Raw genomic sequence first — 26,548 nt, 5'->3', positions numbered from 1 at the left:
AAAGTAGTAGAGTTGAACTATATTCTGCACAAACAGTGCTACTTGCAGTGCTGGTAACTTATAGCTACAATTCATGGCTGCCCCACCATGCAAAGGCACTATTCTTAAATTAACTTCTATTTATGATGGCCATATATTGCAAGTACATATCATCCACATTGTGTGCAATATGATTAAATGATGTCAACTTTGATAGCCATTCCTAATCTGACATACAACAAAAGAACTAATATAGGCAACAAATCGTAATTCAAGAATACAACCAGTGCACAGGATAAGTGACAGACTTCCTTTTATTGAACAAAAGTCACATGTGTGTCACATGTCAACAACAGTGGGTAGCAAGCTTGGGTGACAGAGGCAAAACTTAGCGAAATGCTACACTCATACTCAAATGTAAAACGGCCTATGACACAAAAAACATTATATTTTACTGAATGAAAGGGCAAGACTCCATCCAAGAACGCACTATGGCACCACATAATTGACATGGTGTAAAAGATGTTAACATGCCCTCTCCATAAAAAAAAGAAACACTTAAAACATGCCTTAAAAGGCAATGTGCAGAGTCTGAAAGCAAGGAAAAACAACCCAAAAAAGGTTTCGCTAAGTCTTTCAGTGATTAAAATTGTCAAACTGTCTTGTCACTTCTTAATGAACCTGCACAGCGGAAAAGGATGAAAAGAAAGCCCAATAGCAGGGCCACAGAAAATGTCACCAAATAAATAAACCTTGCTTACCAAGGATACTGGTTTAGTTGTCTGACTCTGCAAAATAATTGTGTATGAGCTTTTCTTGTTTAGAACGATTTAGCAGATAGCGGAAAAAATGGACATGAGAGCACCAGGTGCATGCATAGTCGATGCACAAAGAGCCACTGTTTTCTTACTTTTTTTTCTCTACTACTATTCACGAATATGTAAGTGCCTTAATAGCACTGCTAAAATCCTACTGCAAAACACAAGATTGGGCAAGTTGTGGCATAACGAAAATTGGAGTTCCACTCGTACTGTGAAAGTGATGCAATAAATGGTGAAATATGCGCAGGAAGCTTGCTTCATTCGGTGTTTGTTGAAGTGAACACTTGCCAGTGCAAGTCAGTAATCTCCTTTAAAGAAGTAAAATAAGTGGGAGTTGTGCCTCCCAGTGTTGAAGTGGAAAGACTAGTTTTCTTCCTCCTCTTTCACATCCAGACTTGGTCTCTGGTCTCCAGAAAAACAACCCTTTAGCTTCTTACTGCTGAATTAATTTGGTTTTCTCAAAGCTATATTTGAGCTACCCATTGCTAGGTCTCGCGCTCTGCCCCATCAACCAGCCCCATCCAGCAAATCTGAGAAGCCAAGCACTAGAAGATTAATAAAGCAGATGCACCCAATCACTGTCATTACATGTAAGAAGAAAAATTAACATAGTACTGCCTTCACAAGTGGGGAAAGTGATGAGTAAGAATTTGAAGGCGTGGACGCCAGCTCTATATACAGCACGCAGACATTGAACAGGTGTTAGCCAATCATGGCACCTGTTGGCTAGATCGCACTCTCCAGGATCGGTATTCACCACGACTGTACCTTCAGCAGAGTGGCTGAAATGTAGAATTGTGGACTGCCAATCTTTTGATCATATGTTTGAATCCACACATCACAATGAGAACTTTATCTGCAATATTCTAGCAATAAATTTGGGAATTAGAGTCACAACACCAGTAGACATCAGAACCAGGGGAGTTGGCCCATAGCAGCTATTGGTGTAAAAAAGAAGACTGGCATAAGAAGAATTGAGATGTGCACGCTACATGCCTTTGTTCTGGTAGTGTTCCACTACTTTGGTGCTACAGTTAATGATCTCGAATGAGTTCAAGGAGCAAGAATTTAGTCCAGAAAAAAATATTACGCATAACAGCTGTATCTAGTTGTATCATTTGCCTATGCCGCTGTATATAACCCTGTCCACACTGCTAGGAAGGGAAGCGTAGCAGAGGGTGGCAGAAAGTTGGGTGGGCGGCTGAGGTTAAGAAATTTGCAGGGACAACATGGCCACAATTAGTACATGACCGGGGTAGTTGGAGAAGTATGGGAGAGGCCTTTGCGCTGCAGTGGGTGTAACCAGACTGATGATGATGATGTCCACACTTACCTAAAGCACATGAGTGGCATCCTAAACAAAATTGAGCTTTTGATATTGCTTTGGAGAAAATTAATCTGTTTCAGCCTAACAGTATGTATACATATTGCGCATACCTGCATTCGGTGTACCTTATCACCAACTGTTAAGTCACCTTCTTACCTCATCAGCGAATCACTCCTGCAACCAAGTGTGCTGGTCCGGGTTTTACCTGCATTTCCACCTGTGCAGTTGGTAAAAGTCTTTGGCTGTTTACTATAACTTCATATTCAAACATATGGTTGCATTAGAGGCTTTCACATCACTAATGACTGGGCAGGCTTCACGAAAGGCCACCAGTACCTCCTCATTGCAGACTGTGCTCAACATCCTTCTTGGTTGGACTGTGACTAAGAACCGATACATCTTTCCTCCAAAGCGGCTGGCATTGACGATGGTTTGATGCAGAAAGAGGCTATTGTCTTTCCCAGATGCTGGTTCAGCCTCGCGAGGCACATTCCTTCAGTCAATATGCACACTGTCAATGTGAGTGAGACTGATCAAAGGTTGTATATGGTGTCAGGTTTCATGCCTGGTTTCGGTAGTGGCATCATGACCAAGTGTTTTCACTCTGTGAGGAATTCCAATATTCCAGATTTCATTGATTACAAGCAATAGTGCTTGCTTCCTTGTTTCGGCAAGATTCCTCAACATCTGAAAAATGACTCCATCTTTGCCATGTGCACTCTGTGGTGTCTGCTTCGTCAAGGTGGCATCCTCTTGGCCGTATGTCTTTGCATCCCCAGTGCGGGTGATGTGCATTGAGCTCACCTCGACTGAGTATTACGTGCTTGTGAAAGCGAATTTGAAGCTGTCAAAGCCAAGTGAAGTCGCCTTGGCTGTGGTGCCTGGTTTTGGGACAGAGGTAGACCAATGCCAAAACGGCTTTTAGCCTGCAGCACACCACCGCAACTTTCTGATGAGACATATGTTTATTCAAGCCGTTTCTTCCTTGCCCTAATTCAATAATAGCCAATTTTAGCAGCTGCAAATCAAGCTGACTTCAGAAGACTGCTGATTTTTTAGCCACTTCTAGTAGATTATTGCATGGTTAATTTTCTAGTTGGGCATGACATGCTTTGTGCTTAAAAAATGAACTGTTTAAAGAATTATTGGAGTAATATTAGGACAGGCAACTCTGATTGAATCATCACTGCTTTTGTCGCAAAATGTGGCAATGAGCTAGGCAGATACTGTCACAAAACCATAGGTTGTACAAGTACAGAAGAAACAAAATTGGAGTTGTGAAATTCAAAGCCATATTTTTACAGCCTCTCTTTATACTGCTGACATTAGAGAGCGTTAGATTAGTGGACGCAAGCAGCGTATGTAAACAAGCACCATGTTTGGGTATTTCTGGCACGCATGTGGTTTGCATAACCAAGCAGCACACGAGTCGCTTGCATCCTCTTATGCAGTACTATTATTTTCATTGTAAAACAACCAATATCAAAGTAAGTCTGATCAACCTGCATCAATATGCTAGAAATTTTTAAGCACTTAAGGTGTATTGGTTGAATGTTTAAAGCACTTCACCACACCCTTGGTCACTAGACTTGAACTTTCCAGTATTACTTGCTAATCAACTCTTGAGGTGTTTACGTTGCTTTTCTGTGCTGTAAGATTAGTTTGACAGTCCTAATAGAATTGTTAAAGTGAAGGTGTGAGCTGTTGTATTGGCCATGTCATTCTATAACTGTTAGATCTGACACTGTCAAAGCACTTGGCAACATTAATCAGCTTCACCTCACTATATATATGTATTGCGGTAGGACCATTCAGCACGTGAAAATAAAAATACCGGTAAATAGAGAGTTCGAGAGCACCTGAGATTATAGTAAAGCGGGCGGGGCAGTATGTTCAAGGTAACAAATGTGTTGCGGTGAAGTTATTGCAGACGTATATACACATTCATTCGTCCCAACTTTGCACCGAACCCTGCGTCCCGTTGCTAAAACTAAGAGCGCGAAAAACGAGCACAAATGCAGCTGAAGATTACAGGGCACAATATTAGGCTCCACCTCACTGTGCTTATCGCGCCCTTAGTACGAATAATATTAAACATCTACTCTGCATTTCGTGGAATTCTGGCAGATCATGTGACATCACTAAAGCTCCGTTATGTTCACAGCACTACGCGATAATTGTCGTAAAGCCCACGATAAAAGTAAATCACATGAAGTGACGGATAGTGCACTAGCGCTGAACACGATTGAAAACATGCGCTGCCCTATTTCAAGGACGCGTGAACAGTTGTGAGCAAACACCACCTTATGCAATATTACTTACGTAAGTCGTGGCGAAAAACACGTGCAATACCTCCGCCTACGAGTCCCGTCAAGTAAAAGTGCATGTGCGATGTGATGACGCTGCCGAAAAGGGGCGAACACGACGACGCTGCTGCACAGCGCCGGTTCGCAAATTGCATTGCCGTGGCGCTACGCCACTTGAATATTTCAATCGTCAGCACCAATGAATTCTTCAGAAATACGGATCTCACACCACCAGAGTTCACCGAGACTTAAAGCCGACATGCCACACCACTACTACTGCGCGACTTTTAGCCAACAAGTACTGATCCCACTGCGGAGACACACGACCAGCGGTCGGCGTGGGCCGGAGATTCAACGCACGCCACGGCATTGCGGTTCGCAGAACTTCGCTGCCGAGGCGCTAGGCCACTTCGACATTTCAATTGTCAAGGAAGCACGGGTCACACAACGCAGATTCTGTACTGCCAGAGGTCACCGAGGCGAAAGCACAGATGGCGAAAGCCGCACTGTCGCATCACCACTACTCGCGGCTTTCCCGCTAAGTACGTACAACCAACACACAAGCAACGCAAGCACAATCACATAAGCAACGTTGAACAACGCGCGGTCCGCGCGAGCCGGTGAACGATCACGCCGAGAACGAACACGCCACGGCGTCGCTCGGCGCAACCATCATGCCTTCTCAAAAGTCCCTAAACGATCCTGTCCCTAGGCACCTAGGATCAGGTCACGTGAGGGATTTTTGTACGACAATTAGACGCACGCGCATCCATGAGCGTAGGAGTACAGTGTAGTGAGCATACGAGTTAAAATCGTGCGCTGAAGGTAGCCGTGGACTTAATATTCCGCGATATAATCACGTGGTACGTGTTGGACAGTGTGTGTTGGTCCCACATATGGCCGGTATGGGACATCCCGTTGAAAACATCCTTCGGACATCCATAGGATTAAAATTTTGGGATTGTGCTTAGATCCCAAAAGTTTAATTGTGTGGATGTCTGAAGGACGTCTTAAATAGGACATCCCGAAATTAATGTCCTCATGTTATCCACTGGACGTCCCGACCGGGACTTCGATGTTCGGATCTAATCGGGATGTCCAGAGGATATTCGTGGTCCAATGGGGAGCGCGCCGCGTGATCCCTCATACTATGCAAGAGAAGCGCTTCCGACAGATGGCGACTCCGTAAGCCCTCGCCCCCAGTATCGGTAACGGCAGTCGCCAGGTTGCGCATTTCATACTGGAGCCTGCTGGAGCTGCCAATGGCGCCCCCCACCTCTTAGCATTGCCTGGGGTCCTGTCCGTGGGAAACAGTGGTCGCATTTGGTACCTTTCACAAAAATTTGGCCCCTGCCGCTGCTCAAGGACAGCGGCGACAGGAGAGACGTAGTGTCAACCTTTTGTGTCAGCATGGAAGGTGTCGATCAGACACTGTCGCTCCATGGGAACAGCACCTTCCAGGCAATATACCTCCACTGTATGCGCGTGCAACACGAGCCTGCGGCCCGCCCTGGAAGGTATTGGCTAATAGCAGCTTCCTATTGGAATCTTGCATATGACAATATATGCAAGACGTTGGCAGCTTCGAAATTGGCGAGGAGAAAAAAAGGGAGTTTGAAAAGAGGGAGTGTGTCAAAGTAGCGACTTTGTGCTCCACTTATGAAGTCAATGTGACCGGGATGTTCACAGCTGCACGTTATACAAGGAATGTGTTTTCCCATCCAGCCCAAGGGGTGGTTTAAAAGTACCCATTTAAAAATCGTTTTATTCCAGTCATCGCGAAGATAGCCAATGGGTGAAATGGCAAAGGTATAACTTGGCTCAGTTGTGGACATGCTTTCATAATATTGTCTGCATGGACTTGTGCGTGAAATCAAATAGCTTTCCAAAAAGAGTTTTGCTATTCGTTTAGACTGGCGAGTATTGTTCCTGGGCAATTTATTTTGCCGAGAAATGTGCGATCGTCTGCCCTTGCATGTCCCAGGGATGTTGCCTCGCAATATTCATCGGTCTTTCTGCGGATTGTCCAGTGGTCACTCTTAGAACAAATTGTGATGCCCACGGATCAATGGAAATGTCTCAAGGAAATTGTACTTTAGATGTCCAGCAGACAAAACATGCATTCCATCCCCTCTGCGCCCCAGAAATTTTATCTTGAACGCCCTCCCCCAGTCACAAAACCTTTAAATGTGCGAAAACTTGCTCGCTAAATTTTTTTCAAGGCAGACTACACTAATGCCGTTGCAACATGTTCTTTCAACAACCTCTGCAGAGCAGTGGCAAATGCAGAGCTTTCCGCAGTCGTGAATAAACTAAGCGATCCAGCTGGCCAGACCACGACACATGAAGGTAGTGCGTGCGAGCCCCTGACTGTGTCGTGCATGTTTCAGTGCATGGTGTTGCCTTACCATAGTGCATGGTGCACACATGCTAGCAGCATCCCAGTTTGAGCCACGCATGTGCTGTAAGGTCGCAGGGGTTGTAATGGTACACCAAAAAACTTTATTGTCCATGATACACGTGCCTTAGATCGTGGTAGCCTTATGCTGCATGTGCTAGATGGGAGTGTTTGTCTTCATTGGAAGTGGCGTAGGAATTAAGGAAGCGCTCCACAGTGGCATTTTGCACTGGGAAAACAGAAGCATGAAGAACTGCTACAAACATGCTGCCACGAAGGCTTACACAAGCCTCGTGGGGTGTGAGCGATTCCGAGTGCGGTCCTGTTGATATAAAAATCGTACAAAAGCCACAAAAAACCACAAAGTGTACACTGTATTGTGATGTGCCACCAACCCGCCATGGTGCTGCCAACCAGCCAGCTCCTTCAATCACAAACTGCCCTTGCACCCCCCCCCCCCAAAAAGTGATGCACGAGCGACAATTCATACACGACTTTATTATTTGCAAGTGGTCTGAAACATCCTTTTAAAAACCCTCAGGCTACGAGCGAAGAAACCAAACTGCCTCGCGCACATTATCGTCACCCACATAGGTGGCCTGGTGAGGAGCAATTTATTTCACTGAACGCAATCAATCGGCTGCCCCGGACGAGAAACCCGGGGTCAGAGCAGTGGAAAGCCCACGGGTGTTGCCGCCGCTCCCTGGCCGGCCATGCTTGGTGCTGGAATGCCGGCCCTGCGAGAAAGTAAGAGAGGGACACTCTGCACTTCGTAGCATGTACCGCGACCTTGACCACTGAATCCAAAGGTTTCTCCAATTTGAAATTGCCTCTAATGACGGACCCTAGGACTGAGACCATTAAGCGTGGCCACTAGGTGGGCTCATTTTTGATGCGTTGAAAAAGACAAGTCGATGCCGGAACTGAACAGTGAACTTTTGTTTGCCTCATTGGAAAACTAAGTCTACAAAAGACACTAGGCCAGCATTTTTTATTTTTATTTAATTGCACTAAAATCAACATCAACTGATAAAACCAAAGCACTCCATGAATTCAAGGTGACTCGCACTACTAACCCAGGTAAGCGATTACAAGCATCCAGTTCTTCCTGAACCACACACACACACTGAAGTGTGCACTACTCATTCCATCTTTGCAAGACCCAAAAACTGTGGTAAGCATGGTTGGCCGGTACCCTGAGGTGAGCTTCGCACTCAGATGAGAAACAGACGACCCGACATTCGAATGCAGGTGACAAGACCAGTGCCCTCGCCAGATTGTAGTGACCCCATAGGGTTGGCTTTTCCACATAGCTCAGGCAACCAGTTGCTGAGTTGCAGCAGTTTGAAGAGCAAGGCAACAAAGGCATGTTATGTTCGTGTCAGGAACCAGAATATAACATAAGGTGCATTTTAAAGCCAGAAATTGTGAAGAAAAGAAAAAACTTGTATTTTCTGCAACTTGATATTTGGGGGAATGCGGTTCTAAGATTACACTAGAGTCACACATAAATGAAAACGAAGTCCAGCACTGGATTTTAGTGATGATGAATGACATTCTATCAGATGGCAAGTTCGAGAGCTAGGTGCGGCCAATGCCAGAGCTTTGTTCTTAGTTGCGTTCACTGTGTTGTCTATGCTGCACTGATACTAATGTACAAAATCACAGCCGATGTGTGGCATTATCATCCTGCATTCTTTAGGGATCTTACTTAGAAGTGCTTACCGGCAAAGGTTCCGATAACAAAAAGTGTTCCAGCAAGCCTGTGGCCTACTTTTCCCAAACTCTTTAGATTAAGTTTTTGGATGAAAGAACAAGTATAACCATACAGTCGAACCCACTTATAACGATCCTAGATATAACAATCCATCAGTTATAGTGACCATACTTCGGTGCACTTATGATTTTCCTATCCTATGTGAAGAAATAAAAAATATTTTTTAAAGGGTCCTACTTTTACAACAAACACTTAAACATAGTCACAGTAAAGATATGGCACATACAAAGTGAAACAAACAAACACAGGCCTTCTAAAGCATGAGAGGGGCACGTGCTCCACTCCAGTTTAATCGTGACGAAGATATGGTCTCCTAGATCAGCAAGCACCGCATGCAGATTTCTGACACCGCAAGCAAGGTCACTCACTTTCCAGGCATTTCTCTAGAGGCAGAATTGCAGAGATTTAAAAAAGAAATAGGAGGGAGCATGAAGCCAGGCCGTCAGGTTTCGCATGGCAATCTCTTCTGACGCCGTTCTCTAGAGTTACGACTGCCTACGATGCACCAAATGCTAACAATGTCTTGGAATATTCAGCAGCCGTGGAGGAGAGGAGGTTGCCTTGCCAAGGCAAAACTGTCCCGACGCTAGCTGCCTGCATGTCCAATGTGTCAAGTGCACGAGTGCTGTGATCGGAGTGGGTCAGCCATGCGAAGGCGATGACGAGACGTTGCAGCACTGGCATGAGCGTGCCGTAGAAAGAATTCGAACAGCAACAACAACCAGCGAGCAGAGAGAAAAGAAGAAGTCTGGGTGACGTGGAACAACAAGCCTGCGTGGAGGAAGGAGTTCGCCAATGCTCCAGGCGCAGGAGTGAAGTCGTCGGGAGTAAGGCCCGTGTTTCGCGCCTTTTACTGGACCAATGCAACCTTCCAGGGCCGTGTCACCGCGTTTTCACGAACCGCATTCTCATGATCGCATCGGGAAAATGAAGTCCATGCACTGGGAGCAGAGGTGAAGCCATTTGACTTGGTGTCTGGCGTCGAGACCTCTACCATCCAAGGCCACCCGCCCTTGTTCTTGACGACGCAACCAGACTTACTCCAACATCACTGAATCCCGGGTGTTCGCCTGAGGATAACCAGCATTCTTCTTCAACAGTGCCCATCTTCAGCACCGCCTCTACGCTCCAAGGGCAGCCCCCGTCGCCACCTCGAGTTCATCTTGCAACTCCACTGCAGACCATGAAACTGTAGGCCCTTTCTGGCCTTAATACTTTCTTTGGAGACTTAATTACATTTTGTGTATGTGCTTGATTAGTTTGCAGAGTTTCTGTTCCTCTTTGTGTTGGATATCCTTTAGTGAATGTCTTGCAGTGTGATAACGAACGACTTCGTCACTTCATGCACTAAGGCAGTGCCTCAGCTAGGATTAATTAATTGAAAGAACCTCGTCACAATGTCAAATAAAGCCTACCACGAACCAACTACAGTCGCCAACTGATTTTCCGGACTCCAAAAATTTGGACATGCTCGATTATTCGGTCTGCTTCGCAGCAATGCCATTCTCCCCATAGACCATAATGTATAACAACTGCAGAAAGTTCGGACACCTTGCAACCTCTAGTCTGATTTTTTGGACACTCCTTGAGCCAACTCGATCGAGAGCACCATGCACCGACTCTGACCAGTGAATGGTTCAACTTGCTGAATGCCGTTTTTGTTTTGAACAGAGCCTCCTTGCTGCCCCACAAAGTGGCGCTACTGCAAATCCCCGCTCATCATCATCGTTTCTGCCTGGTTCGATAGAGTGGCTCTACAGCAGTTCCGGTTCCAGCTTAGTAAGCCATGTCAAGACAATTCAGTAGCTGATTTGTTTGTTCGCGCACAACACTGCGAGTTGGCAGTGTTTTTCGTTTGAGTGATTGGTGTCGACATGGTGGTGTTTGTTTGTGTGCTGTGTTGAGGTTCCGGTGATCCAACGTGGCATATGGAAACATCGCGTCAAGTGTCTAATGGCGCCGACAGTGCCCGCGCAGACTGCGCTGGGGAATGCCGACAAGCGGGTGCCGGGAGGCCTAAGATTTGTCGCCTTCCGATGTGCTCCCTACCGACACTGAAAATGTTCTGCCGAGACCTGCACAATGATAGCATTGCGATTCTGGACACCGTCTCATTTGACAGTTTCACAGGTGCTGACACTGCTGTACTGACGTGCGCAGAACTCGACGACAGGGAGATCATTCGTCAGGTTTCTGCTGCACCGCCGGACGATGACTCTGAGTAGGAAGATGATGCACTATGTGCTATGCTGCCGTCGCATGCGGAGCGTGTACAAGCACTGACTGTGCTTTCAGCGGCCTATAGCGACCGTACGACCCTCTCAGAGATTCAGGCTTATCTGATTGCGTGTAAACGGAACAGCGTGCAACGGCGCATTCATGATTTCTTCAAGCCTACTGCCGAGCCCGAATAAGTGCGTGGAAATAAAAAATTTCATTGTTTTTTCTTAATCTGCTTTTTCGGACACCTATTTATTCGGACATTTCCGCAGTCCCCGTGAGGTCCGAATAAATGGTCGGCGACTGTACACTAGTCGACCTGACGCACTTAAAACCTAGCTGAGTGGTCCAGAAGATATGTGCAAGAATGCAATCGGAAACATTTTTGTTTTTATTGATTTTATGGAGAAGCTTTTTTTTTTCATAATTTCAGATCCGAATTTCACTTTCCTATAGATATCCAGATACAAAATTAAAGGCCACAGCTACGTATCATCATCATCGTCATCATCGTCATCATCATCAGAAGAGTCACGTGTTGAAGGCTGACTGCGTCCCTTCATCCATGCTCCTTCCCTGCACGACAGTTGCATTATGTCGTTCTTCGCGGCACACCACATGAATGATGTTGAGCTGTGTTTGTATTGGTTCACATTGTTGTTGTTGCTTTTTGCCAAGATTTTTGAACACGTGTGGCATTTCTTCACCGGGAGCGCCATTTTGGAAGTTTGAAGTGAATGAAGTTTGAATTAAGTTTTTGTGAAGTTTTTGTGAAAAGAACGAGACCGCAACAAGGACGAAGAAAGAAATCTCTGATTGGAGCTGCTTGTGCGGTGTGCGCATGCGACTGTTACGGCGTGCACTGGAGCACAGGTGTATGTTGGCATGTGGCATGGCTGGAAGTGTGCCCAAGAAGAGAAAAGCTATCCTGATTGAAACAAAGCTTGACGTTATCCATGACATTCGATCCAGGTTGAAAAATGCCAACATCATGAAGATATACTATCTTTCTAAGTCAACGATCTCTACAATCATGAAAGATGAAAAGAAGTTGCAAGCACTGACCAACCTTAGTGGTGAAAACAAGCGATGAAAACAAGCGGGAGCGCTTATGCAAACCTAAATATGACGACATAGAAGAAGCGCTATTCAAATGGTTCTTGGACACTAGAGGGAAGAACATTCCTATCAGTGGACCCCTGTGGATTAGAAAACCAAGGGACTTTGCATTTCTCCCCAACTATCAGGAATTCAAGCCTGAACTGCAAGCAGTCAAATATCTTCTTTTTTTTTTTCTTGCCACCACCTACAGCCCCTCAGCATGAGCATACAGTCGCCGACCGTTTAATCGGACCTCACGGGGACTGCGACAATGTCCGAATAAACAGGTGTCCGAAAAAGCAGATTACGAAAAAAAAATGAAATCCTTTATTTCCATGCACTTATTCGGGCTCAGCAGTAGGCTTGAAGAAATCGTGAATGCGCTGTTGCACGCTGTTTCATTTACACGCAATCAGATAAGCCTGAATCTCGGAGAGGGTCGTACGGTCAACTATAGGCGGCTGAAAGCACAGTCACTGCTTGTACACGCTCTGCATGTGACGGCAGCGTAGCACATGGTGCATCATCTTCCGACTCTGAGTCATCGTCCGGCGGTGCAGCAGAAACCTGACGAATGATCTCGCCATCGTCGAGTTCTGCGCATGTCAGTACAGCAGTGTCAGCACCTGTGAAACTGTCAAATGAGACGGTGTCCGGAATCGCACTGCAACCACTGCGTAGGTCTCGGCAGAACATTTTCCAAGCCAGTAGGGAGCACATCGGAAGGCGACACATCTTTGGCCTCCCGGCGCCCGCTTGCCGGCATTCCCCAGCGCAGTCTGCGTGGGCACTGTCGGCGCCATTAGACAATTGACGCGATGTTTCTGTATGCCGCGTTGTATCACCAGAACCTCAACACAGCACACAAAGCAAACACCAACATGCCGACACCAGTCGCACAAACGCAAAATGTGACCTACTCCCAGCGTCGTACGCGAAGAAACAAATCAGCTGCTGGATTGTCTTGACATGGGTTACTAAGCTGAAACTGGAACTGCTGTAAAGCCACTCTATCAAACCAGGCAGAAACGATGATGATGAGCGGGGATTTGCAGTAGCGCCACTTCGTGGGGCAGCAAGGAGGCTCCATTCAGAACAAAAATGGCGTTCAGCAAGTCGAACCATGCACCAGTCAGAGTCGGCGCATGGTGCTCTCGATCGAGTTGGCCCAATGAGTGTCCGAAAAATCAGACAAGATATTGCAAGGTGTCCGAACTTTTGGCAGTTGTTATACATTATGGTCTATGGGGAGAATGGCGGTGCCGCGAAGCAGACCGAATAATCGAGCATGTCCGAATTTTTGGAGTCCGGAAAATCAGTCGGCGACTGTAATTCAAAACTTTTTAAGATCAATTATTGTCGCCAAATTATCGAGAGGCTTCTCATCCACAACCGTATGGACAAGATTCTCAAGATTGACTTGTGGATGGCAGCTCAGATGCTCAAAGGAGGATGGATGGATGTGACACGCAAAACCATGCAAAGTTGTTTCAGAAAAGCTTTCGAACATCATTCTTTTCTGGCGAAAGCAACACAGCTCTTTGTGCACTCAGCCTGGCATGGCTGATCCATGGCTACAAAAGCTATTACTGAAAGTTTGGAGATTTTGAAGACGCCCTGGAGAATTTCATCGTGGGCATTGTGTCTCTCCCAGCAGCAGATTCACTTTTTTGGAAAGGCACTTTAATTCACTTGTAAGCACACAGCGGGAGCCGCTTCACAAGGCGGAAAGGCTTAACTTATCACCGGAGGGTATGTTAGTACGTTGTAATAGAAGTGCAGCAAAAAAAAATCACTGGGTAGCTAATTTGCACACATCTTGAAGGGCGAATCCATATGCAACGAACTAATGATATAACGGTCACTTTTCGCTGAACTATAGAGTTTGTTATAAATGGTTTCAACTGCATATATATGAGGGGCGAAGCTTGCCAAACATTCTTTTTCAGTTCAGTACACTACAGCCTGACCTTGGCTCTAGGCTTGCTGAAATATGAACCACATGGTGAGCAAAGGCCTGCAGACTATGAACTATGTTTTTGTATTGTTGACCGTAACATATATAAAAACTATGTCTTGCATGAAGGATGATCCTTTCAAAAATTCTTCTGACAGACACAAGACAACAGCTAAAGCTGTCCACTAATTTTCATGCAGGATACACTAGTTTGCGGGGACATAAGCCCTCCATACCGTTTATGCAAGCACCAGGAAAGCACAGAAGGGCACTCACCCCGAGAAAGGTGGGGACATGGGCATCTGTGGTGGCAGGCCTGCTGCCATGTTGCCTCGTGGATCCTGTACTCCGCAGGCTGCTCCCTCACCAACAGGACCATAAGGCTGCAAGACGGAGAGAAGAACACTGATCAGCAGGACTTTACAAATAAGGCATGGTGCGTTCTTGATGTTGGTGTGGAGCAACAATCAGCTGCACTGACAATGACAAAGATGGCAACAGCTGTGGCAGCCATGTTTAGCAAAAGAACCTGGTCTGCACAACCCCATCAGCGTTGTCAAACTCCTGGGATTGCAAATGCCTTGGTTGGCTTGCACTCTGAATCACCTGTTGCCACTGCAGAAGCTGCCAGCTTAACAGTCTAAGAGGCACCCTGATGTGCCAACAAGCACAAAGGTACAGCATGGTACAGGCACACTGATGTTCATGGCAGGGTCCACAACTGTCTCACCACCACTTTCGAAGGTCAAGCTATCTTCATGCAACGCCTTTCCCTTTTAAATGAGTTGACAGACACTTTTCAAGCTTGACGTTGAAGAACTGCCATCACAGTAGCAACAGAGCAGACACGGCGAGTGCGCTGGAGACGTTTTCTCACGAAAATCATGCTTCTTTCTCCACAGCCCAAATCACATGCACGAGTGCAAAGACTTGAAATGTGCCCCAACTGGTCCCATGATGAAAGCCCTGTTAGACTCCTTGTCACACAAGCACAGAGCGGTCTGCTCCAGGGAAAGAATGTTTGATGTTTAATGGCGCAAGGGCCAGGTATGGCCAAAGAGCGCCAATCTAGTGTTAATGAGTTTGTAGTGGTCTAATGGGATCTGTGAAGCTAGTGTGACGTGGCTGTAAAGGGGCCTAAAAGACGTTGCTGCACATGGCATAAAATCTACATGTAATAAAATTATGGCAATGATTAATGACGTGTACTATGAACGCTAGAATGCATTGGGAAAAATGATGCAATATACAAAATATGTGAGATGCTAAAATTTTCTAAGAGCACTACTGCTTCGCCAGAGCCCTTGAACCCAAGGGATGAGGCATGTGCTATACGAAACAAATATCACAGGGCTATCCTCTATAGAGAGGAGGCGCTACGAACGTACGGGCTAATTAAATGTAATACATCTTTCAGGAAACCTAGGACTGCGTTGGTATCAAAGAGCGGTTCTGCACAGAGTAACATAACAGGATGAAGGGGGATGTGCTGCCGGTAAGCTAAGGGAAAATGTTTCTTTCATATTCGGCTTCCCGACACTCCAGGAGGATGTGGAGGACGGTCAGCCTCTCCCCGCATCTACCACAGGTTGGAGGCTCATTTCCAGTGAGTAAAAAGTTATGCGTGCCAAATGTGTGTCCTATTCTTAGACGACAGAATAGGACATCTGTCCGGCGTGATTTTGTTACAGGAGGCCAGAAACCTAATTGTGGCTTTATTACATGCAGCTTATTATTTGTTTCCAGGTCCCACAAGAGTTGCCAGTAGTTTCGCAGTTTCCTTATTAAGAAAGGCTTCAGGTCTGTGACAGGGACTGCAGCGGTAGAATTAACAGCGTGTGATGCAATTGATGTGGCCATCTGGTCCGCTAGAATGTTATCCTGGATGCCCCTATGGCCAGGCACCCAACATATAATCACATGCTGGTTAGATACATATGCTTTACATAAGACGGAATAGAGTTCAATTATTATAGGATTTTTGTGCTTACAGAACGATATCAAAGACTTCACAACACTTAGGGAGTCCGTATATATAACTGATTTTTTTAGTTTTGATTTCCTTATATGCTTCATGGTTGACAATACTAAGATACTAGTTTCGGGATGCAGTAAATCGGATTCTCAGAAGGATGGACCAACGGCTGCGTAGGACACCCCATCGTGCGACTTTGATGCGTCTGTGTAGAATTCCGTGCAGGAATGCTTATGCTGGAGTTCCAGGAAATACATTTGGATTTCAATCTCTGGAGCGTGCTTTGTAACTTGCATGAAAGATATATCACATTGTATCATCTGCCACTCCCAAGGAGGTAGCAGCTTAGCTGGAGGCATTAGGCAATGTCTGAGGAGTGGGACATCCATCTCAGCGCTAAGCTCCCTCACACGCAGTGAAAAGGGCTGTCTTACAGTGGGACAATTGCGAAGAAGTGTAGCATCTGTTATATCGTTAATGGTATTAAAGCACGGATGTTGAGGATTAGAGCAAACTTTTAGAAAGTATGTTTGGCTGATGTATGTTCTCTGCAGATGGAGTGGCCACTCATTTGATTCTACATATAGACTTTCAATGGGACTTGCTCTGAAAGCGCCCGTGGCCAGTCGGATTCCTAGATGGTGCACCGGATCTAGCAAGCATCTTTAGCGCGCTTGGGGCGGCAGAATGATAGATCACGGCACCATAGTCCAATCGTGATCGAATGAGGCTCTTGTAAAGATTCATTAAACATTTCCTGTCGCTGCCCCATGTTGTGTGGGATAAAACTTTCAGTAAGTTCGTTGTTTTTAAGCATTTGACCTTGAGATACTTTATGTGTGGAATAAATGTTAGTTTGGAGTCAAGTATGATGCCTAAGAACTTGTGTTCTTTGTTCACAGGTATTCGCTGACCATACATTTCGATACTGGGATCTGCAATGAGCCCTTTGTTTCTTGTAAAAAGCACACAAGAACTTTTGTTCGGGTTCACTTTAAATCCGTTTTCGTCTGCCCATTTGGACACTTTGTTGAAGCACTGTTGTACTTGCCTCTCACACACTGGAAGGTTGCAGGATTTGAAACCTATTTGTACGTCGTCAACGTAAACGGAATAGAAGATCGCTGGCGGTAATGCAGCACGAAGGGTGTTCATTTTCACAATAAAGAGCGTGCAGCTAAGCACACCTCCTTGGGGTACACCAGTTTCTTGTATGAAAGGTCGCGAAAATATATTGCAGATTTTCACGCGGAATGTACGTTTGGACAGATAGCTTTCTAGTATGTTTAACATATTTCCACGGATGCCCAATCGCGATAAGTCTCGCAGGATCCCATATCGCCACGTTGTGTCATATGCCTTTTCCATATCAAGGAATATCGATAAGAAGAACTGTTTATGTACAAATGCATCACGGATATTTGCTTAATTGCATACAAGATGATCAGTTGTGGACCGCCCTTCTCTGAAGCCACACTGATAGGGATCAAGCAAATTGTTCAGTTCAAGGAAATGTATTAGTCTACGATTAATCATTTTTTCGAATAGCTTACAAAGACAACTTGTAAGAGCTATCGGGCGATAACTTGCCGCCAAGGAAGGGTCTTTACCCAGCTTTAAGACGGGAATAACAATAACAATAGGATGGGAGGTACCCGGCAGCCCAGATGGAGTTGAAAAGTGCCATAAGTGTCATTTTTGTGTCTTCGTGTAAGTTCTTAATCATGTCATAGATGATTCTATCAGCTCCCGGTGCAGAGCTTCTATGTGTGCTCAATGCAGCTTTAAGCTCGGCCAATATTAAAAGGACGGTTATATGGTTCATCCGGACGGCATTTACGATCAAGCGTCTTAAGTTAAGCTAATTGTTTATATTTGAGGAACGATCTTGTGTAGTGCATGTAACTTGATACATGCTCGAAGTGTTTGCCCAAAGCGTTGGCCTGGTCTTCCAATGTGGTCCCTTGGGGGTCAACTAAGGGCAACGGGTGGATTCGCTGCCCCTTTAGCTTTCGTACGCCATTCCAAACTTTAGACTCTTGAGTGTAGGATGTGATGCTCGAGAGAAACGTCTCCCAGCTAGCCCTCCTTGCCTGTCTCTTTTTTTCAAGACGGGCAGGACCGCGAGTACGCGGCATGCTCGCCATCGCAGCTGACACAGTGTGGGGTATTCTGGCAGGTTGCAGAGGTGTGTTCATTTTCATTACATTTGGCACAAGTCATCCGGCCTCGACAGTTCTGTGAGCTGTGGCCGAACCTTTGACACTTGAAGCATCTCAGGGGATTTGGCACATATGGCCTAACACGAATCTTGAGGTACCCGGCCTCGATGGTGTTGGGCAGAACACTAGAGCCGAAAGTATTAGGTGTTTTGTCTGAATTTCTTTTCCTTCCCCCCTCATCCTAATTCGTTTGACACTGATGACGTTCTGGTCACTCCAGCCCTCCAGGAGTTCAGTTTCAGATAGCTCTAGCAAATCAGCACCAGACACGACGCCGCGGGTTGTATTCATGGTACGGGGTGGGGTAACTGTAACCGGAACATCACCAAAGGACACTAGGTAGTTTTTCATGCTGTTTCTCGTCACGAAGCTCCAGTAGGAAATTGCTGCTTGCCATTTTCGACGCTTTGTAACCAGGTCCAAAGACTTCAGCCAGAGATTTCGATACCAGAAAAGGTGAGATCATTCTCACCGTCTTTCCAGATTGATCAGAGTGGACGACATGAAAGCGGGGAAAGTTGCATGTTCGGTTGCCCGAAAATTAAAAGACTTCGGTGCGCCCTCGTTTAGGAGGGCGATCAGGAAGTGGGGGAAAAGAATTTTCTATGAATAGGCATAATAAATTCCGCAACAGCGCTGACCACCCACCACGGAGCCCAACGAGGGGACGCGGCAGAAATTGTATACAAGTCTGCACGACGCCAGCCGTACGCCGTCACTATAACCAAATGCGGTGTACCCAAGGTAGGATAGCCACACAAGGTTAACCCTTGCCGCCGTGGAGAAAGGAAGTAAATGGAAGAGAGAAGAAGATAGGAAAGGTCAAAAAGTTAGATAAAGAAGATTTGAGGAGAGAGAGATAGGAAAGGACGACTGCCGATTTCTCCCAGGTGGGTCATTCTGGAGGTGCCATCTACGTGAAGCCGAGGCCAAAGGGGTGTGTCACCGCCGCCGAGGGGCCGTAGAGGTCCAAACACCCTGCATTGGCTCAACCCCCAGGACCCTCTTTTCCCCGGACACGGCAAAGCCGCGCACGGTTAGACGCGGGAGGGTCCAACCCCCATGTGCTCGGGTACGTGGTGCCGCAACACACCAAACGCCTGCTGATGCAGACACCCCTGCGGGGGGTCTGCTCCAGGGAGAAGATTCAAATCGGACAAGGTGACCTTTGCTCCTGTAACTTCTCACGCCGACTGAGCTGTTACCCTGCACGGCAGTCATGCATCGTCGGCTACTCTTGCTGTGCCAGAACTTAAGCCACGCTTGTTGTGCAATGCAGCAATATCTTTAGCTGTAACAAATCTTCTGCTACTGATCCATCACACTCTAGAGCCTTCTCTGCGCACGTTTGTGAGGCAAGAAACCCAGTCACAGCATTCCTTGTTTGATGCAGAGTGCGACACATGCCCTGCAGTTAACTGCCATGCACGTCACTCTATGCCGCCTCGCCTGCTACTGACAGTTAGAAGAAGGAGAAAGAACAATGGTGTCCCTGAAATGTAGAAAGGGTAAAGATGGAAATGGCATGAGGTCGTTAGTATTTCAGTACAATGGTGATGTCAGGCAGAAGATATGTCAATGAGTGAAGAACTAGCACCGCACTCTCCTATTTCACTGCCTCACCTGCTGCACCCCCCCCCCCTTTATCCTCACCTCGCTCCTGCATCAGATGTACCTGCCCTTTTTCCCTGTACTTAACCCGGCCCTCAGAAATTGGCAGTTCTTGAACTTACCATAGGCGGAGCAGCCTGCGGTGGTGGTGGTGGAGGCGCGGGTGCACGCATCAGGCTGTGGTAGAGGGTCAAGGCATCATTCAGCTGCCGACTTGCAGCCGTCAGAGACGCATGCCGCCGGTCGATGCGCTCCAGCTCCTGCTCTATCAGGGGACCCATTCCTGCACAGCGCTCTGCAAAGAGACACAGCAAAGGCTGCATAAGCACAGCACCAACAACTTCCACTCGAGTTGAAATGTTCCCTTTGGAAAGCAAGGAAAAGTCACTAATTGGACGAGTCGGTGATTCATTGTCTTGGAAAGAAACATGAACGAACTGCACCACAAAATGGAAGGCACAGATGTACACAGTACTTTCCTGCACTTGACAAACACCTTCGCTACAAGACAGGCTGACCATCCAAATAAAGAGGTGCTTCTGCTGCACGCCATGGTGGTGGTTACATACAGAGTGAAAGCCTTCAAATGCGTACTTAGAACACGAGTTCCCACAGTAGCACCAGTACAGTCATTGACTAATTAATTAGAACTCAAACAGCCAAGAAGTCTAAACAATGACACGTGTACTTATCTTTATCGGGCGACCACGTTTGGCCGCCTAACAAATGTTATCGCGCAGCGCAGGACGCGCCTGCATGTAAAAGAAGTTTTTGGAATGTTATCGATGGTTCTGTACACTGTCTTTCACCGCAACTTGTGTAATCTGATTGCATGTATGCGTGACGCGAATAGTGTATAACTTGACCCGCTGATAAGATTTTTCGACGATCGCCGACTTTGTTCGCCGCTCTTGTTGTGCTATAAGTGTAGCCTGTTTTGTGGGCACAGGTTCGCCCAATAAAATCTAGTTTTGCCTTTCACAGTATTGCTACTGTGTTCTTAACGTCACCACCACGTGACATCTGGTGGAGGTGCTTTACGTTCATGTACCGGACGCCCCCAACAAGCCGTAATCCAAGCCCGGACCGCAAAGACAACACCAGCGCCGTCCCGGAACATCGAGCAAGCCGCCGGCTACAGCAGCTGCCCCCGGAACACGGAATTCTACCAGAGACGACCAAGAAGATCGTCAGAGTAGTTGGTCCAGAGACGATCAAGAAGACTGCCCCAATGGCAGCCGGAGCAGCCCCAATAGTTCTGCAGCAGCCCAGGGAGCCACCGACGTTCCGCGGTTCCACATTTGAGGACCTGGAAAGCTGGCTGGAGACGTATGAGAGGGTCGCTACGTTTAACAGTTGGGACAGTGACGACAAGATGCGGCATGTCTATTTCGCGCTGGAAGACGCCGCCAGGACCTGGTTCGAGAATCGAGAAGCCACCTTAACGACGTGGGACCTGTTCTGAAGTGGCTTCTTGCAAATGTTTACAAGCGTCGTGCGAAAAGAGCGAGCCCAAGCACTACTAGAAACCAGAGTGCAGCTGCCAACAAGACGATCGCGATCTTCACAGAGGAGATGGCCCGTCTTTTCCGGCACGCCAACCCGGAAATGTCAGAGGAGAAAAAAGTCCGCTTCCTGATGCGGCGCGTCAAGCAAGAACTTTTCGCCGGACTTATTCGTAACCCGCCGAAGACCGTAGCTGATTTTTCTGCAGAGGCATCGATGATTGAGAAAACTCTGGAGATGCACACCCGGCAATATAACTGCCAGGGGCTCACGCCGCAGTACGCCATCCAAGGACTGGATTCCGACGACCTTCAGGAGACTATCAGGGCCATTGTGCGCGAAGAACTGCGCAAGGTCCTGCCTTCGTCGCAGCCCCAAGTGGCTTCGATCGCCGACATCGTGAAAGAAGAGGTGCACCGATCGCTTGGAGTTCCCGAGCTGCAACCACAATTACCGCAGCCCCAGCCAGAAGCGATGACATACGCCACCGTCGCACGCCGTCAAGGTCCCCCTCCGCGACAATGCCAGGGCCCTGCAACGACGCAATTCCGTCGTCCACCGCCGCCGCCACCAGCACGCCCACCCGTCGCCCAGCGCACCTACGCGAGGAAGACAGACATTTGGCGAGCCCCCGAGCACCGCCCGCTCTGCTATCACTGCGGAGAAGCCGGCGGATGTGTATTGCCGATGCCCTTACCGGGAGATGGGACTGCGAGGTTTCGACGTCAACGCTCCGCACCCGCAGCAAGGTGAACGCCCTTGCGATATCGCCGACTACCTCGCCGCTACTCAGTGGAGCTCTCGACGACCGTCACGTTCGCCATCACTAGGTTGCTACCTCTCGCCGCAGCACCGACCATACACTGGCCCAGCCTGGAGCCGGTCAGCGAGCCCATATCCGGAAAACTAAAAGCAGCAACCGATGGAGGTGCGGTTGCTGTTCGTCGAACTGAAGAAGATCCTCCACCGCCGACGAAGACGCCGAAGAGACTACCTCGACGACATAACGACACGCCGCCGTCCCGACGAAATCAGGAAGCCAAGACTACACCGACGAAAGAAGACTTGACGACGCGACGTTCCAGCTCTAGTTCAACACGACGCAGCCGTGATCCGACGCCAAGTCCCAACTGCAACGCCAGACAAAGAACCACCGACCTCGACGTACTTCTCGACGGCCACGCAGACACTGCCTTAGTCGACACAGGGGCCCATTACTCCGTAATGAGTGGACACATCGCCGCCCAGTTGAAGAAGGTTAAGACTGCATGGGAGGGCCCCCAAATTCGGACCGCTGGAGGACACCTCAGTACGCCGACTGGAATCTGCACGGCAAGAATAACCGTTCATGACCGGACTTACCCTGCCACCTTCGTTATCCTCCAACAGTGTTCACGAGACGTCATTCTCGGCATGGACTTCCTGAATCAACACGGCGGAATCATAGACCTGAAGTCAAAATCGATAATGCTGTCAGAAGTTCAAGTGATACCGCCGAAGAGCTTTCGTAGTCACCATGCCTTGAGTGTTCTCGAAGATCAAGTGAGCATCCCGCCTCGCTCGAGCATTCTTATTTCGGTCGGCACCGAAACACCCACTGACGTAGAAGGCGTCATCGAAGGCAACCAACGTCTACTGCTAGACCGTGAAATTTGCGTCGCAAGAGGGATCGCTCGACTGCATGGAGGGAAAACTGAAGTGTTGCTCACAAACTTCAGCCAGGAGTTCAAGCACATCAACAAGGGCACGACGATCACGTACATCGAGGAAATTCTGGAAACCAGTAATGCGTTTGTCCTCTCGGATTCCGCCGCATCTACCCCGACGACAATGGTTCCCGAACCAGACTACGACATTAATTCAAGTCTCCCCGTGATTAAGCAACAAGAGCTCAGAAGTCTGCTCCGACGATACAAAGGCTGTTTTTCGACGTCATCGAGGATTCGACAAACACCAGTCGCCAAGCATCGCATAATCACCGAGGAGTGCGCTCGACCACTCCGCCAGAGCTCTTACCAAGTTTCGCCGTGAGAACGTAAAGCTATAAGAGAACAAGTCGACGAAATGCTGCGCAACGACATCATCCAGCCGTCGAAAAGCCCGTGGTAATCCCCTGCTCTGGTAAAGAAACAGGATGCAACCCTACGTTGCTGCGCCGATTATCGTCGCCTGAACAAGATCACGAAGAAGGACGTATACCCCCTCCCACAAATAGACGACGCATTGGATCGGCTCTGCAACGCTAAATACTTCTCGTCGATGGACCTCAAGCCTGGCTATTGGCAAATAGAAGTCGACGAAAGAAATCGCGAAAAGACTGCCTTCATCACCCCAGACGGCCTCTATGAGTTCAAGGTTATGCCATTCGGACTGTGCTCGGCGCCGGCAACGTTCCAGCGCGTCATGGACACGGTGTTAGCAGGATTGAAGTGGCAGACCTGTCTCGTTTATTTGGATGACGTCGTCATCTTCGCCGGAAATTTCGACGATCACCTCAGGCGGCTTGCGACAGTACTAGAGGCCATCAAGTCGTCAGGGCTTACTCTGAAGCTGGAAAAATGCCGGTTCACTTACGATGAGCTTCTGTTCCTAGGCCACGTAATCAGCAAATCTGGTGTCCATCCAGACCCGCAAAAGACAGCTGCCATCGCACAGTTCCCGCAACCCATCAACAAGAAGGTAGTGCGTAGATTCCTTGGCATGTGTGCCTACTACAGGCGCTTTGTCAAGGACTTTTCATGCATCGCCGAGCCGTTGACACGTCTAACTAAATGTGATGTTGAGTTCAAGTGGGAAATGCCGCAGGCCGACGCATTTGAACTCGAACGACGCATGCAGTCGCCGCCGGTACTTGCGCACTTCGACGAGTACGCCGATACAGAAATCCATACTGACGCCAGTAGCCTAGGCCTCGGTGCCGTTCTAGTCCAGAGGAGAAACGGAGTCGAACAGGTGATAGCTTACGCTAGCCGGTCGCTGTCAAAAGCGGAAGGCAACTATTCTATGACCGAAAAGGAATGCCTCGCCATCATTTGGGCTACAGCTAAATTTCACCCTTATCTTTATGGCAGGCCATTCAAAGTCAGTGACCGTCACGCGTTGTGTTGGCTAGCGAATATAAAGGATCCTTCAGGACGACTGGCGCGGTGGAGCCTCAGACTGCAAGAATACGACATCACTGTAACCTACAAGTCCGGACGAAAATACTCCGATGCCGATTGCCTATCATGCGCACCCATTGACCCGCCGCCGCAAGATGACGAGAATGACGACGCCTTCCTTGGAATGATAAGCGCGGAAGACTTCACTGAACAGCAACGGGAGACCCGGAGCTAAAAGGCCTCGTCGAATATTTGGAAGGGTACACCGACATTGTCCCCAGGGCATTTAAGCGTGGATTATCTTCCTTCACGCTTCAAAACAATCTACTCGTGAAGAAGAACTTCTCACCAGTCCGCGCCAACTACCTTCTTGTTGTCCCGTCAGGACTTCGTCCAGAAGTATTGCACGCCCTACATGACGATCCGACCACTGGACACCTCGGATTTTCCCGGACACTATCGAGGATACAAGAAAAGTATTATTGGCCACGCCTGACCGCCGACGTCGCCCGTTATGTCAGAATATGCCGAGACTGTCAGCGACGCAAGACACCGCCGACAAGGCCAGCCGGATTACTACAGCCAATCGAACCTCCTTGCCGACCATTCCAGCAGATCGGGATGGACTTGCTGGGACCCTTTCCGACGTCAATAACCAGAAATAAGTGGATCGTCGTGGCGACGGACTACCTCGCCCGCTTCGCTGAAACTAAAGCACTGCCGAAAGGTAGCGCAGCCGAAGTGGCGAAATTCTTTGTCGAAAACATCTTGCTGCGACATGGCGCCCCAGAAGTCCTCATCACCGACAGAGGAACGGCCTTTACAGCGGAGCTCACCCAAGCCATTCTGAAATACAGTCAGACAAGGCACAGGAGGACAATGGCCTACCACCCGCAGATGAATGGTCTTACGGAGCGGCTGAATAAGACCCTCGCCGACATGCTGGCGATGTACGTCGACGTCAAACACAAGACCTGGGATGCCGTCCTGCCGGACGTAACATTCGCTTACAACACGGCGGTGCAGGAAACAACACAGATCACGCCGACGCTCGACGCCATGCTGCCGCACGTAACTGACGAGGAGAATCTTGACGTCGCTACCTATCTCCAGCATGCCGAAGAAGCTCAACAGCTCGCCCGCCTACGGATCAAGAACCAGCAGCATACTGACAGCCGACACTACAACCTCCGACGACGCTTCGTCGAGTACCAGCCCGGCGACTGTGTTTGGGCATGAACCCCGATACGTTGACGAGGACTGAGTGAGAAACTACTGCGACGCTATTTCGGACCCTACAAGGTCATCCGACATATTGGCACACTGGACTATGAGGTCGTGCCAGACGGCATTTCGCATTCACAGCGGCGCCGCGCACGATCTGAAGTGGTCCACGTGGTGCGCCTTAAACACTTTTATGGACGCTGACGAACTTTCTTATTTTGTTGTTTTCTTTGCTACGAGTGCTTCTTTTTTCATTACTTTCATTTGTTTGCAGCATCAGGTCAATGCTTTTTAAGAGGGGGGTAATGACACGTGTACTTATCTTTATCAGGCGACCACGTTTGGCCGCCTAACAAATGTTATCGCGCAGCGCAGGACGTGCCTGCATGTAAAAGAAGTTTCTGGAATGTTATCGATGGTTCCGTGTACTGTCTTTCACCGAAACTTGTGTAATCTGATTGCATGTATGCGCGACGCGAATAGTGTAGAACTTGACCCGCTGATCAGATTTTTCAACGATTGCCGACTGTGTTCACCGCTCTCGTTGTGCTATAAGTGCAGCCTGTTTTTTGGGCACAGGTTCGCCCACTAATATCTAGTTTTGCCTTTCACAGTATTGCTACTGTGTTCTTAAAGTCACCACCACGTGACAATAATCAGAAGTGCGAAATAACGGATTTGCCCAAAGATACGCGATTTTATATTCCGCAAGTGGCCAGAAAAGGTGTGCCATATTCTCGGATTGCCATTTTCGAGAATAGTACCTTCAATTTCATGCGACTAGTGCAAAACACATTGGCATCTTCAAGCGATGGCATTCTTGGCATAGTGCCAAGCATGCTATCTTGTCACAGTGCAGTAATGCTGCAGCCATCAAAGCATGTGGTGCTAGTCACACAAAATATTGCAAAAATGAAAGTATCCTGAAAAGTGATCATCCAAAAATATGACCCAAGTTACCAATGCGTTTCTTTTGTTTGTATGCTATTTCTTTTCACGCTCTTCACAATTTGTCAGTGGTCA

The 26,548-nt window shown here is 47.9% G+C and overlaps 1 protein-coding gene and 1 long non-coding RNA gene across 3 annotated transcripts in view; both read right to left on the bottom strand.

Moving 5' to 3' along the window:
- Positions 1–268: 268 nt before the first annotated feature.
- LOC142580009 (uncharacterized) lies at positions 269–5,183 on the bottom strand. The gene is made up of 2 exons (XR_012827523.1): positions 4,450–5,183; positions 269–1,582 (listed from the first exon to the last, which is right to left on the bottom strand). It is a non-coding gene; the product is annotated as an uncharacterized LOC142580009 (long non-coding RNA).
- A 2,126-nt stretch (positions 5,184–7,309) lies between these two features.
- Positions 7,310–26,548, bottom strand: part of Stam (signal transducing adaptor molecule) — an 86,280-nt gene continuing 67,041 nt past the window's right edge. For both annotated transcript variants that reach the window (XM_075690725.1, XM_075690726.1), the window contains 3 exons: positions 19,817–19,989; positions 14,163–14,269; positions 7,310–7,568 (listed from right to left, as the gene is read on the bottom strand). In XM_075690725.1, coding sequence (XP_075546840.1) covers positions 7,496–7,568; positions 14,163–14,269; positions 19,817–19,989 — 353 coding nt within the window. In that variant the 3' untranslated portion in view covers positions 7,310–7,495. The remainder of the gene's footprint in view (positions 7,569–14,162; positions 14,270–19,816; positions 19,990–26,548) is intronic.

The sequence above is a fragment of the Dermacentor variabilis genome, chromosome 4 (genome assembly GCF_050947875.1).
Source record: "Dermacentor variabilis isolate Ectoservices chromosome 4, ASM5094787v1, whole genome shotgun sequence".
Lineage (NCBI taxonomy): Eukaryota > Metazoa > Arthropoda > Arachnida > Ixodida > Ixodidae > Dermacentor > Dermacentor variabilis.
Note: the sequence above shows the minus strand (reverse complement) of the source record. Positions and strands in the feature narration are given on the sequence as shown.